This window comes from Pinus tabuliformis, chromosome 3_2 (assembly GCF_031772625.1).
Source record: "Pinus tabuliformis cultivar Carrire ecotype Pingquan chromosome 3_2, CPIR1, whole genome shotgun sequence".
Classification (NCBI taxonomy): Eukaryota; Viridiplantae; Streptophyta; class Pinopsida; order Pinales; family Pinaceae; genus Pinus; species Pinus tabuliformis.
Window position 1 is genome coordinate 819,133,142 of NC_142302.1, and position 15,933 is coordinate 819,149,074.

A 15,933-nucleotide genomic window follows, 5' to 3' on the forward strand; every position below is an offset into this window, starting at 1 on the left:
ATGTGAAGAAAAGATACCCAGAACACAGAATAGCAATGATTTTATTATTCAGAGAGTAATGTTCACTTGCCTCTTCGAGGGGGTAACCTCCAATAGAGCAGAGCTCGACTACAAAATAAGACACGATGCTCCTCACAGGGAGTCTCTATCCTTTATATATGACTCATACATGCAATACCACGGGCCAATACCGTGGGTTTTATTAATACCATCTATCTAATACTACAACCCATTTGCAACTAACTGTGGTCCGTCATTAATTGCGGGTTAACCATTTACAAATATTAATATGGGCTTTATTGACTCTTGACTATGACGTGATCCCATGACATAAATAAGGGGGTTAGGGTGGGACCCTAACACAATTCATATGAAATTTCTAAAGATGATAGTTCATTTTATTTATAACACTTTTGAAAAAAATATCATTTTTATATATAAAGTTTACATTCAAATAAATAAAAAAATGGATACATTTTTATCTTTATAATCATAATTATAAGGAAATTTTATAATCTAAAGATAAAAATATTTTTCACGTATTAACATATAAATTTAATTGAACAATTATTAACACTTTTTATGTAAAGTAATGCATTCAAGAAATATATGCATCTTTAAATACATGAATTGTATATAATATTTCTTAAATAAAACTCATATCTTTTTGTGTTTTTTATCACTAGCTCTTCAATGAATCAAATTCTATCTTGAATATCATAGATTTCTACCCATCCATAGTGCATAGAAATACCAACAAAAATGTGACTAAACTATATATAATATTCCAAAGATTGATAACCTTTTAAATAACATTTGTTATAAAACAAATTTTACTTAACCCAAGATCAAATTTAGCAAGATTTTGTCAAAACTTTTGATGTTAAAAAATGATAAAGATATATGCCTAGTTGGAGGGAGCACATGTAATATTCCACAAACAAAAACTCATACTTTATATATCTAAATAAAATGAGTTCTCATTAAACAAAATGTATCTTTTGTGTTTTAGGTGCCAAAAGTATTGGTATTCAAAACATTTAAAACAAAATAAAAGAAAGTTAATATATTGAAACTATCCTTGTAGCCCCTTTATAGACAAAACAATGGCTAAAGTTCTATTATTGTAGCCTAAGTCATTTAAACTTGTTGGAATGTTTAGGCTTCAAAGTAGCAAACCTAGTGGGTTCAGTGAGAGAAATGCTAGTTGAGCATATAAGCTCTATGTATTGTTTGCGTGACTTGAACCCATGTGCTTTCAAGTCCTTTGGCGTGATTTTGGTCCTTTTAACCATAGCATCAACATTTATCTTTTTTGTTTTCTGTGGAAATTAAAACATTATCAATAAATATCAAAATCCACATAGATATAATGAAAATATGGGGACCATGTAACGAATATGAAAAGACAATGCATTAACTAGCTATCAATAAATATCAAAATCCATATAGATATAATGAAAATATGGGGAACATGTAACGAATATGAAAAGACAATGCATTAACTAGTCATAAAAAAATATGTCAATGTTATTATGAGCTAAGATATATAGTATATAACTTACCTCTCTTAAATTATCTTGAAGTCTAGATGAATGTCGCAATGGTTGAGGAGAATGTGATTTTTGCTGACTATCATGTCCACCATCATACATGTGCAAAGGTGTTTTAGGAGATGTATATTCATTACTCTGAACATTAGATTATACATAGATATAAGTATGTGACTCAAATAGAATTAAATGTAAAAATATGATAAAATTATAAGAGTATAAACAAATATAATCTTACTTTGCATTGTGACATTGGATGTGAAGATGGTTGTAGCATTTAAACCATTTCATTTCCATTCTTCTTAAGGCTTCAACAATCTTCAGGGGTTTTCATTGATTGTAATGGTTCCAAAGGGAACACCTGCACCATAAATAAGAAATAACACACACACACACACACACACACACACACACACACATAATCAAAACAAATCAAGGATAACAATATAGAATATAGAACATCCATTTCTCATCCCATCATTATGGTAAAACATAGCAATTTATACGTTAATGTTTTCTGTGGAATAGGTTATATGGATTAAAAATTTACTGGCCCAATAACCCCTTGAAAACCTTGAAATCTAAGCGAGTGTTGTAATAGTTGGTAGCTTGAATTTAGGGAATTTTGTTGATTAGGCTATGCATATCAATAACAATGAGAAATTCGTATACAATTAAAATAAATATAAATATTATTTAATGTTAAAATGTCTAAAAAATTAATATATGCAAAAAAATGGACTCAACTATGTTGTCATTGTCATGATTAGTTTCATCAAAGTTTAATATATGGTTGTGCCCATCTAATCCTTCTTCCCCCACATCATCAAGAACCTCAATCCTTACTTTCTCTTTTAAAGCAATATCTATGCGCTTCATTGTTTTCATATGTCTACGAGGTAGACTCTGATCCCAACGTTGAACTTTTTCACAATTTTTATGCTTTGAAGTATCATTGAGCTTATCAAATGTAACCACTGACTGTGAAAACAAGTTTCAATGAATTTATTCCACAACAATAAATTCATATTAATAAAAAAAATATACAAATAAATACTAATAAATACTTACAGCTGAAAGAATTTCTTCATTGACAATATTAATAAAAAAGCATATACAAATAAATACAAATAAATACATACAGCTGAAAGAATTTCTTCATTGACAAATATTTTATATGCTTGTTGTCATGCACGACATAGCCTTGCATCTAAATCATATTGTATTTTTGCATTTTGCCTTTTAACTGCACTTGTTGATTTGACAGCCCATTTAGCATTTGCATCTCTTACTTGACCTCTTTGACGTGGAGGAATTGGTGGGAGATTGTGCGTGATAGCGTGATGGTGATTAAGGCCAGATAGCTTAGATCGACTCAAGATCCCCACACAGCCACCAACAAGACAAGTGAACACTTGCTTGGTGCCTTTGATAATTACCTCCCATTCATGTCTATTTTCCTCCATTTTCTTACTTCCTTATAAATGAATATGTAAACAATAGTGTTGCTAAAACCATCATAAAAACACTTTAAAGTGAAAATCAATATTCATATCTATTTCTTTGTGGTTAACCATAACTATCAACTTTTTAAAAATATAGGCCTAAAAATATATTCTTTTATAATTTAATAAATTAAATTTTATTATTATTTGAAAATAGATAATAATTAAATATTTAAGTTAACTATACACAATACAAAAAAAATGAAAATAAAAATATATTAAATATTTACTTAAATTAAATATCCATTAGTTTTTGTTAAAAAAATCCTTATTTCCCTACAATTTAAATCAAAATATATGTCTATAAAAAATCCTCAAGGTGAACAAAACAAAATTACTTAATTAAAATATTAATTAAAACCCCCTCAAGATGACACCCTTGTTTGCTAGATTTTTGGAGTGGAATTGCCTCTAGAAGAGGGCCATTAAACAACTTTGTTGGTTAAGGAAAGAGTTTCATGACTCAAGTAAAAAATTTCCAAATCCTAGACAAGAGAGTGTATCAAAGAAATTTGCACTTGAAGAAATTACTTGTAAATCCATTTTAAACACTAAAATTTTAAAAACTGGAATAGAATAAAATGTTCTTAAATCTTTCTATTATTTAAAAATTTATATATAATAATTGAAGGGTGGGAATTTCTAATCGGCCAGAATCCCAACCAGATAACAGAGGTTCATTCATTCAGATTGTCACTAAAACCCAAGATTATTACCAGCATTACCTCCAATCACTTAGAAAAAATTTAAACCAAAGTTAATCTCATCCAAAAAATAAATTACCATCTTCTTACTTAAACAAATATTTAGGATTTGTCTGATCGTTAACAATAATCTTAGCCTTTAGGTCGTCATGCTCAAGTTGGTGCTCCAAATAAAAATTGAAGGTGTGTTCTTACTCCAACTTTAGGCTCTAAACTTTATGATTTTTCATCATAATATTTGAGGTTACACTTATCATATATTTTGAATACGAAATTAGAATTATTAATCACTTTTTATTTAATGTTATAACTTCTTAATAATATTTAATTATTTGGTCTTTTGGTGAAGACAAGAGAAACAGGGCGGAGCAGCCATGTCTAAGAGAGGTCATGGAGGTAGTGCAGGGAACAAGTTCAGGATGTCACTGGGTCTACCAGTGGCAGCCACGGTGAACTGTGCAGATAACACAGGAGCCAAGAACTTGTACATAATTTTTGTGAAGGGAATCAAGGGTCGTCTCAACAGACTTCCTGCGGCCTGTGTGGGGGATATGGTCATGGCCACTGTCAAGAAGGGAAAGCCTGACCTGAGAAAGAAGGTTATGCCTGCTGTCATTGTTCACCAGCGGAAGCCCTGGCGTCGAAAGGATGGCATTTATATGTATTTTGAAGATAATGCGGGCGTCATAGTAAATCCAAAGGGAGAAATGAAAGGTTCTGCTATCACAGGGCCCATTGGGAAAGAGTGTGCTGATTTGTGGCCTAGAATTGCCAGTGCAGCAAACACTATTGTGTAATTAGCGAGATTGTGCAATATGCTTAGTAGTTGGTTTGGTAACATCTTTTAGGGGATTTTGATAAATCTAGAAATTTTAAAGCTGCTCAATTTATGTTGCAGTGGGATATAACATGTATGTGAAATTTTTGGTTGTGTTTTGAGTTTATATATATATATATATATATATATATATATATATATATATATATATATATATATATATATATATATATATATATATATATATATATATATATTGTTAACTGCGATTCTTGGAGGGGAAAAAGGTGATCTAATGACCTCTTTACCAGAAAGAGAAATCCGGAAAATGAACAATGGCCATGGCTAATTGAAGGAAAAAACACACGTCCTTTGCTGTGAACAGGACCAGTGATTATTTAAAGCTTGTAAATCCTAAAAATGTGCATCATTTTAAGGCTTAAATGAACTAAGATAGCCATGGAAATCACAGTTGCATGAATCAGAGCACGCATGTGTCAACAACATTTTAACGGTAAAAACCTTTTTGGATAAAGCACCAAACCATTACAGATAGGTGTTGACAACCTTATATGGTGATTTTTTTTTGTCATATTACCTTGAAAAACTCCTTAAATATTAAAATGCGGAGAGTTTAGAATTCACTAACAAATTCCTATCAGAGCCTTATGATTCACTGACAAATTCTTATCCGAGTATGGGCAAATTAGATAAGAAAATAAAAAGAAAAATTTCCAAAATAGGTAACAGATAAGCTAAGGCTTACCGGTAAAAATATTTGCTAATGTAAAATTAGATAAGAAAATAAAAAAGAAAACCTTCCAAAATAGGTAACAAATAAGCTAAGGCTTACCAATATAAATATTGTAACATATTTGCTAATGTAAAAGACACTGAAAATAAGATTCAATTTTTCATTAAAACTTTTCTAATCATTCTATAATTCTTCAAACTATATTCCCGGCGCATTTACAAACGAAATAAACACTTCATAGATTTGAATGAATCAAAGCAGGAATATGTCAATGACATATTACGGTAAAAGACTTTTGGATAAAACACAACCATTAGAGATAGGTACTAACTAACTGTTTCAAAGTTTTTGGTAAAAATCTGGTAATTTTTTTTTAAGTTATATCATCTTGAAAACCTTTTTGAGGATTAGAATGTGGAGAGTTTATAGGTTATAAACAAATTCTTATTTTATTATGATCAAATTAGATTGGAAATAAAGGGAGAAAATCTTTAAAATTTGTATTTTATTATGAGCAAATTAGATTGGAAAATAAGGATGGGAAATTTCCAAAAATTTGTAACAAATAAGTTAAGGGTTACAAATATAAATATTGGAACAGATTTGCTAATATAAAAGACACTGAAAATATGATTCAAATTTTCATTTCTTGTCTAATCATTTTACATTTTAAATTTTTTTGTCAGAATTTAACAAAACATTTTTTTTTTTAAAGTGACAAAACTACATGTTCAACATATCCACTGTATAACCCCATATCAACCCAATATCCACTGTATCACCCCATATCCTGATACTATCAGGAATTGAACTGATCATTTCAATATTGTAGAAAACTAGAACAAACTAAACTATGTAAACTTCACAAATCAAACTTTTAGGAAATTTGAAAAGAAAATACCAAAAAAACCCTAAAAAATACACTAGAATTTTAGGAAAACCCTAAAAAAATTCCTCAGAATCTTCCTCCAACATGACTAAGAAAAACGGTACTGTTAGTGGTACTTCCTCTGGTTTTAAAGTTACAAGACCAGGGAAGGATTACCAGCTTCAACAAGACTAAACCATGTTGAGGGTTTATCTCTGGAAAGCTCAAGCACACAAAACTGTCGTATAATGTAAAAAAAAAAAACAGATCAAAACGCTTAAAAAACGGCAGCGTTCAATGACAGTGCTAAAGAGGCTTCACTGAAAGTTGCGCGTTTCAAGCGTGTTGCTCTTTATTATTTTAATAATGAAAGGCACTAGAAATTAGAGTTTGCACACAAGAAAGCCGGAATGCCATGAAAACAAGTGCAAAATAGAAATTTTTCAAAGAAAAGGGTCTCTGGGAGTCACTATTATGGAAATTTGTGCAGAAAAAACCATCCAATATACATAAATATAAATAAGCAATATACATGTTTCAAACAAAACGGGCAGGCAACGCTGCAATAATTTGCTACCCTCGATTTCTTCATACACCGTGTGATCCCATCTACCCTCTGTAACTTTTGTTCGCCCGTGTTCTGTTGGGAATTTAGCCAAAACTATCTGCAACAACCAATGTAACGATCAAGCCAAAATTTGGCGAAAAAACAAACAAATTTTTTAATATCCGAAAAGTTATGTCGTATTCAAATATAAGAACAAATAAAATTTTTAATATCTGAAAATTTATGTCGTACTCAAATATCCTGTGTGGTGCAATGTGGCGCATTCAAATTTGACAATGAGACACATTACCCTCATCAAATGCAATTAATACCGCGTAGAGCGAGCTGCAATGGAGGTGGGTAGGCATAGACGGGCAGAAACATCGATCAGGCGGGTCGCCGGATATTTGTGGGAGTAGCATGCCATAGCATGCATGTATGCATGATGGGTGCTATGATGGACGACAACGAGGACTATGGTACAATGACGTAAGGATGAAGGACCGGTACTGTAAGGGAGGGCATTAATGGATCAATAGTTGTGGAAATAAACTTTGCCATGCAACACTTGCTTCTTCGTACTTTCTTCCACAAATAAAACGCACACCCACAAGTGGTTATATGCAACACTTGCTTCTTCGTACTTTCTTCCACAAATAGAACGCACACCCACAAGTGCTTTTTTTTTCTTCACGTGTTTAACCTAGGCTATCCACGCCACCAGGGTTGGGATTTGGATTTCTCTTTACCCGTCATACAATTTTTTTTTGACGTTTTGGGTCCTTATGCTTCCCGTCAAGAAACGTTATATTAAAAATTTTGCCCTTCAAGAGTGATGTTCTCATAATAAATTAACCCTTCACTAATAAAGTTTTGATTAAAAAATTACCATTCAATAAATAATTATGTTGAAAATTTTCATATATTTATCGTAAGGAAAAAAAAAAAACCAAAATTTGAAAAAACTCAATTATGGAGGTTTCAATAAAAAGTGTTGAACATTTGAAATTTGCTCATTTAAAGTATATAATCAGTCCAAGGTAAAACGCTTGATGGTTATCCATTTCATATATTTAAATTATCATTTAAAGCCAACAATTTACATTATGCTACATGAATATTTAGATGCCTAATAAGACTAAGTTCCATGCAAATTTAGAGATAATTTATGACATTATCTAATATAATTTTTGATACAAAATATAAATATATGACACCTTAAAAAGGCATAAGAATGTACCACCAACTTCCAACCATCCAATAAGAGAAATACATTTGGAAACAAATTATTAATTCATACATATACATAAATGATGGTTTACTCAAAAATCCAGTTACACCAAACTAATGTCACAACTTACAAGTTTCTAAATTCCATTGCTCGAATGACAATGAAAGCAATGAAATGCTTCATGTTTCATGAAAGTTACGCATTAAATCCAAATAAAGAAGGGAATCACATATATGTGCAAAAAAATCTCCTTGTATTTAAATGCATCTTGAGAAGCATAAAGCGAGAAAAGATATGCCATAGTACCAAAATGATAAAATCCAAAGGCATCACATCTTTTATCACATTTTATACAAGATTGGTAAGATATGGCCATTTTTCAACCTTGATGGCATTTTTCATGTGCCATCAACCTATAACAACAACACATGAAAAAACTTTCAAATGATATCTTCAATTTCTTTTTACATCAGTGATCATTAATGTAACTGTTCATGCCTGTATTCCACATTCCATCAATAAACAAAGAACGTTAAAATTTCATATAAAAATATAAATATAGTAGAGGACAACTATATAATATATATATATATATATATAAACTTTGTGCAAAGTAAAAAAACATGTAACTTAATAATTCACACCTGTCAAAGAGTCTTCTTTCCTTTGCAGTTTTCCAAATCTCATAAACTCGTTCCCATTCCACATCTGTTGTGTTAGGACCTATTAATGATATACGCATCAATGCATCAAGTGTGTTAATTGATAGTCTTGTTCTCCTTATATCTTTGATCATATTTTGCTTAGAGAACCCTCGTTCACATGCGACAGTGCTCGCTGGTATGACAAGCATTGCTTGCCATAATTTTAGCATATTTGGATACCTAGAGTGCCAATCTTTTGTTTGAGAAAACACTTTCCATGCATCTTTCATTGGGAATATTTCTCCATTCAAATAAACCACATCAATAAATTGATATAATTCTCTTTTACAAGCTGTAATATCAAATGTTGGTACATTTTCACCTTCATTACATGTTTTATGCTGCAAATGTGAAAAAAGTATTTCAAGCCAATGCTTTGCATTATTTTCTCTGACATAAAGATCTGATGGATAATGACAAGGACTAAACAACCTTGCTGCATTAAAAAGATGAAGATCTGGAAATCTTGAATTGAAACTCTCAATCAATGCTTGGACATAATTTCTTGTAAGTTGTATGCAACTCTCAAGGGAGCCATCAATGCAGGTTGCCATTGGTTGTGGCAATTGTTCATCATGGATTGGAATATACAACAAATCATGTCTATGGGTATTTCCCTCTTTGTCAACATTTTCAAGGAACCCATCTTTAGAGTCTTTTAAAAATTTAGTAAGATGTACAGCACCTTCAGCAAAAGAATCTGATTTGTAGAAATATCTTTTAAGAGAATTTAATGTATGGTCAATAGCTATTCCAAGTGATGTGACATCCACATTATCTTCTTGAAAATTTTTGTTTAGATTATTCAGCTCATTCAAAACATCAGCAAGCATATTCAAACAAAATTGAACTGAAAAAATTATTGCCTTATCATACCATGAATTCTTTCTTTCTCTCTTCCACAAACTCAAAATAGCAGGCATTAATGTAACTAGTCTTTCAACCACTTGACCCCTAGAGAGCCATCGAATCCCATGGATTTGAAGAACCTACAAGGATTCTATTTCCATTATCTCCAATAAAGAAACGAGTTCATTATTTCTCTTTGCCGAATTTCCAACCCATGAGTATACCTTGTTTGCTATTTTCTCAACAAACAAAAACTCTGGTATCTTTTTTGAAGCATCTGATGCTGCAAGTGCTTCACGATGTGCAATGCAATGAGTACCAATAAGATTTGGTAAATCATTCTTTAGCAATGTGACAAATCCATTTTCACATGCAACCATAGATGAAGCACCATCAGTCGAAACTGCTATTAGTTTCTCATTTTTCAACTGCCTTGTTTCCCTTAAACTAATGATGGTATCATATATAGTCTTTCCTTTTCCATCAGGAACAGTAATCATTTTCATAAATTGTGACACTGGAGGGCCCAATCCTTTCAATCCTAGATATGTAGAATACACAACAAGGTGTTGTTCCAAACCATTGTCTATACTTTCATCTAACATTATAGAGAAAAATGGGCTTTCTAACATTTTTCTAGTTTGAACCTCTTCAAGGTAATCTGATATAGAGTGAATAAATTCAGTAGCTACTTTTCTATTTATGTAGGAAGAATACTCCACTCGAGAAGGCATATTAGGTGTTCGAAGATGCATTTGAAGATGACAAAGATCTTCATAAGTAGCAATTGAAATATCCTTTTGCGCAATAAAATATGCTAACTTCATAGTTATTATGACCCTTTCCTTATTAGCCTAATTTATTGTCACTATGTGTTCTGTAATGGGCTTTGCCAACCTTTCAATTTCATACAAATTTTTCTGAGTTGATGTTTGATGAATAATAGATTTTGCATGAGTTGTTATAGCATCATATTGAATGGTATTACATCCATCTCCAATACCCCATGGACCTTGAGCTTTGTATTTCTCACAAATTTTGCACTTCATACGAATCTTTCCATATTCAACGTTGATACTATACACCCAAGGATGTTTTATCGTCCACTCTTCTCGAAATTCACATTTTGAGAAAGCCTTCCTCCTCGAACTACTAGATCCACCATCTTGTCCTTCCTTTTCATGGCCAGGAATTTCTAGATCAACAACAAACTCTTCATTTACATCTTCATTAGCATCATCATTCAAATCGGGTATAGATGGAATATCTTTAACATTAGAAGTCTTTGATGTCTTAGAATATCCATAAAAATTGTTAATAGTTGATTGACCCTTTCTTTTTGGAGGCATTTCTATTTAAATAATGTACCTACATGAAAAACAATAACAATAAATTAATAATTTAAAAAACTTACAAAAAAAATAACTTTATATCTACAAATAGAACTCTTAGAAACTTAAAATCCTACCACAAAAAAATGCCTTAACAATGCACCATGTCACCATCTAATCTAAATCACGTGACATCAATTTAGGCTTCGATTTCAAAGGAACTCTAATTATGGTAAAGCTTCAATTTATGTTCGCTTTTAGTATCGCCAAGTGTGTCGGTTATCCCACTGTGCGTGAGAAGGCCTTGTTTTTAGCAGTCAAAATGGAGCACGATTTTGGTTAACTAATTATTTTAAATCTAGTGTTCTCCCTAAAAGGTTATAAGTTAAAACTTAGGAATAGAGTATTCCATTTTTCCTGAGATAGTGTGGCTATTAGTAGATAAACTGTAGTAGGATTTTGATAAGAAGATGGTAGAAGATGGATTATATGAGAGTCATGAGTCACAAATGAAGATGCAATTTCCTAGGAAAGTGTTTTTGGACAAGTGGAATCTTGTGACAGTGAAAGATGTTGATTCTCACATGTGTCTCATTGGGGGAATTATCATATTAATGAAAACAGTAAAGCCCTTTACTTTCTAGTAAAGTTAATGGATTATCCGACGGAAGCCCACTTCCTCACACAATAGACTTCCTAAGGAAAAAAAATTCAATTCACAGTGGCATACATGTAGTTATCCAAATTTTGCGAAAAATCAGATTTTGAGTCATCCTGAGAGGGCTAATATATTCCTTGTTGGATAATACATTCCTTCTTAACTTTTGGTTGAAATAGTATTAAATTATAAATTTGAGTGGTATAATTTATAAAACCATTTTAATTAAAAGTTTTTAAAAATTTATATAATAAAAATATATTCTAAATAGTTTTAAAATTTTGAATCAATTTATATAATAAAATTATATTTTAAATAATAAACGTCATGACTTCACTCACAATTTTAGGGTTAAGATAAAGCGAAAACTCCTTTTACTCCATGTAAGTTCTAAATAATAGTTTCCATACTTCATATAAATAATAACATAATTGTGATTATTGCTTGATGACTCATCAAAATATTTGATCTTAAAAAATTCCAAACGTAATCAAAAGTAAGGAAAAGTACTAGGATTCTCGTTAAGAGGGATTCCTTGGTTGGTAAATTCCGGAACATTTTCCATTATATTCAACTTCAGTGAATTTTATTAACAATTTAAAACTAAAATTAACAATTCACAATTCACACCTAACAATTAAAATTCACAATTCACACCTATGGTCTCTAAAAGTAAAAACAAACAAATTAACACGCACTATCAAATCTAGGAGTCAAACCACACACAAACAGTAACTTTCCGTACCGAAAACACTAGTTGGTGATGAAATCTAACGTTGCAGAATTCAATACAGAAATGCCGGTTGGAACAGTTACCCCGACAACCTGCTTAATGAATAGACTGGCACGAGTTTCTCCACTAAACCGTCTCGAGTGAAGAGAACCCCCCAGAAAATCCAAGTGAGTCTAGTCGACGTCTACTCCAGGTACAGTGGGATCTTCCCTCCACCGTCACCTTAGGAAAGAATCCTATAGAATATGGTCACTAAGGTTACCAACGGAAACAAATATACCTGGGGGAAGAGTCTACGATCCGATACGCACGCAAGGGCAGAGTAACAAGCTCAATCCCCTTGAAGGCTCCTTGACATAATCCAAGGTTTACCAACAAGTGACCCCAGGCTCCTTGACAATGGTTAATCCGAGGTTTACCGTTTTTAATACGTGAATATCTTCTATCGTTCCCAATGAGGAAGGATTGATTCCCACATTGGTTCAGATATGATCTCGTGCTTCTCCTTTAAGAGGAGCTTTCCCAGAGCATAGATGTAACAATTGGAATTTATCTCCTACCACAAGATACAGCTACTTGTTTGTTTTACTATCTTGGAGAGTTAATTACTCCCTACTCCAAGATACTAGCCTAAGCTAGATTGGTGGAAAGAGCCCTAAAAATGTAAAAATTACTAGATGAAGTTTAATTAAGCACTGTGTTATTTAGGTTGTTATTACTCAAAAGGATAAATGGATATGAAACCAATGGTGTTATGACTCGACCCAAAACTGAATGCAATCGAATATGATAATGTAATCTTTTCAATTCGATGAATCCTAACTAAAGCAAGGAGAGAGTTTCCATTCACTTCCAACAATGCAAGAAATTGATCACTAAGAGAAAATATAACAAATTCTCTAATGCACTAATTTCATCAAGAAAAACTAATGAAAATAAATTCCAAAAAGTTTTTATTTTTTTATTTTTATGTGTTAAAAACAAACATAAAAATATGTAAATTGAAATCAAAGAAAGCTGATCTAAATCTACGATTGATTTTTCAGAATGTAAGGTATGCAATTGTAATCTATGCACAATTCATTTGAAAAGTATGCAAATGTAATCTATGCACATTTTTCATTCATATTCTGAAAATAAGAATTATAATTATGCAAATGTGATCTACGCAAGAGAATTCTCAAACACAAGATGATTCTAATGTAATCTAAGAACCAATCAAGTGCAAGTCAAGAAAATTGGGTGAGAGATCCAAAGATCAAAAAATAAAAACACTCAAAGGCGATTAACACTCATACATAATTTAGCCAAGAATCTTTTTAAAAACAAAAAATAATTTTTGTTTTTATCACTGTCGGTTGAAGTTTTAACAGATTTATTCGTTGTAAAATAAGTTTAAAAACCCAGAAGCTTTTTGAAAACCAAAAGAAACTTTTAGTGAAATGTCAATTTCTAGGCCAAGAAACTATATTCTGCAGAATGATAAACCCTTGTTTTAAAGAGTTGTGAGCAGTTACACATACAAATCTCTTGTGAAATAAAAACTTAAATTACTTATTAAATCAAAAATTAAAACTTAACAGCAATCAAACCCACAGTGTTTGAAGAAAAAAAAATTCAATCACTAACCTGAAGCGCAAATTTGCAGTTTCCTGGCAGTTTCCTTGGAGTCAACCTTGAACTTTTCTTGGAGTCAATCTTGAACTGGGCGTGGAAAAATAAGAAGAGCAAGTAAAGACGAGGGCAATGGTTAAGGAAGAGGTTTGAGCTAAGATGTGAAGACTTAGAAGAGGATGGAAGCATTGCAATGGAAAAATAAGAAGAGCAAGTAAAGACAAGGGCAATGGTTAAGGAAGACGTTTGAGCTAAGATGTGAAGACTTAGAAGAGGATGGAAGCACTCGAACGTAAAAATAAGAAGAACAAGTAAAGACAAGGGTAATCAAATTAAAGAAGTTGCTATATATTGAAATCCTCATATCTATATTAATATTTATTTGAACAAGAAGAAAAGACAAAGGAATATCAAATTAAGGAAGTTGTTATATGTTGAAATCCTCATATCTGCATAAATATTTATTTGAACTTTGATTTTGAATATTAATCTATATAGTTAAACTTTTAAATTTTCTAAGCATTTCAACATCTTAATAATATTGTTAAATCTTACATATAATTGTAATCTTAAATTTGAATTTTTTTTTTTATAGAATTATCAACATTTTATTAGATCCTCATATAAAAAAAAAAAAAAAACATAATATATAACAATTCCATATTTTTTGAACCACCCCCTATTTTCTCTAAAGCAAAATATAATTTAGGTTGATTATATTATTTTCTATATATATATATATATATATAGATATAATTTTAATAATAATTATTATTAATATTTTTTTAAAGTTAGGAAAAAATCAATTATTACAATTTTTATTAAATTAAAAAAATAATTAAAACAATAAAGTCAATATTAAAAATATATAAAACACTAATATATATAAAGTTCAAATCGAAATTCCAACCCTGCATGTGAACAACTACTATACCTTAAAATGCAAAGATCGTAGGTACTAGGCATAGAAGACATTTTCAGTGTCTAGAGTGAAGCGAATATCTTTCTTTTATTTTTACTTAAAATGATCTTTGCATCAATAACTTTTACTGTCGTAGGATGATGTATTTGTGACTGTAATTGCATTTGTGCAATACCATGCCATTTTACAGAAAGCAATGGATTATTTTTACAAGCTTAGCAATACAAGGGAGCAGATCCAAGCTTATGTCTTTTATGGACCCGTCTTTTATGATGGTTCTGTTGCCCCTTTTTGAAAGGGATGTCACGGTTTATGGCTGAACAGATTAGAAGGAAAAAATAGTCTACAGCAGTTCATTCAAAGAACAGCTGGTTTTTTGTTGAAGATAGGACGTTTTTGTTGGATAGCAAAAGCAGTCTTACAGTCCAAACAGAGATGCTGAAACATATGCAAAGTAACTTTTTATTTCTTCAATAAAAGTTCGCTTTTTCTTCGGAAAAAAAAAAGAAGTAAATTAATAATGTGTATTAAGTAAATTTTGGGAGAGACTTGTAGACAGTGAAACAATCGACAATCATTTCATAAAAGAATTTAAATCTCCAAGAAACCATATTCTCCATAATGATAAACCCCTGTTTAAAGAGCGGTGAGCAATTACACATATCCAAATCTCTTGTGAAATTTATGAAATAAAAAATTAAAAGCTAGCAACAAAAGGACTTAATTTCACATTGATTTTAAGGCATGGTAGGGTCCAGAAGAAAGAATAATAAGATATACGGTCAGTAGGCAGGCCATAAGAATAGAGAATAAGAAGGTGCTTAAAGAAATTTGTCGGGGATCGGGACTTTATTACTGAAACCGCTAACAAAATGGATGAAAAATTGAGCATATGAGCCTGATTTTATACACTTCACTTAACTTTAGAATCCCCCCCCAATTCAATGTCTTCAAAAAGAAACAGAAATCCGTCGGAGAAATGACGGAACTTCTTACCAGAAGCACTAATAAAATGACTTAAAAAGGTGGTTTACACTGTTTGAAGAATAAAAAATCAATCACTAACCTGAAGCACCTTGGAGCCAATCTTGAGCTGGGCGACGGGCGTAAGTTTGAATGGGCAATGCGTTGAGAGAGAGTGTGAATCATGAACTCGAATCTCGATTGTACAAAGAAAACAAG

The 15,933-nt window shown here is 31.4% G+C and overlaps 1 protein-coding gene and 1 pseudogene across 2 annotated transcripts in view; one reads left to right on the plus strand and one right to left on the minus strand.

The window, feature by feature from the left end:
• Positions 1-1,803: 1,803 nt before the first annotated feature.
• Positions 1,804-15,933, minus strand: part of LOC149183173 (PR5-like receptor kinase) — a 40,474-nt gene continuing 26,344 nt past the window's right edge. The window contains exon 8 of one of the 2 annotated variants that reach the window (XM_089417063.1): positions 1,804-1,914. In XM_089417063.1, the coding sequence (XP_089273189.1) occupies positions 1,864-1,914 (51 nt within the window). In that variant the 3' untranslated portion in view covers positions 1,804-1,863. Of the gene's footprint in view, positions 1,915-10,360; positions 10,862-15,933 lie in introns of those variants that run through there. The other variant, XM_089417062.1, reaches the window with a different exon arrangement.
• Positions 4,103-4,704, plus strand: LOC149183174 (large ribosomal subunit protein uL14 pseudogene; annotated as a pseudogene).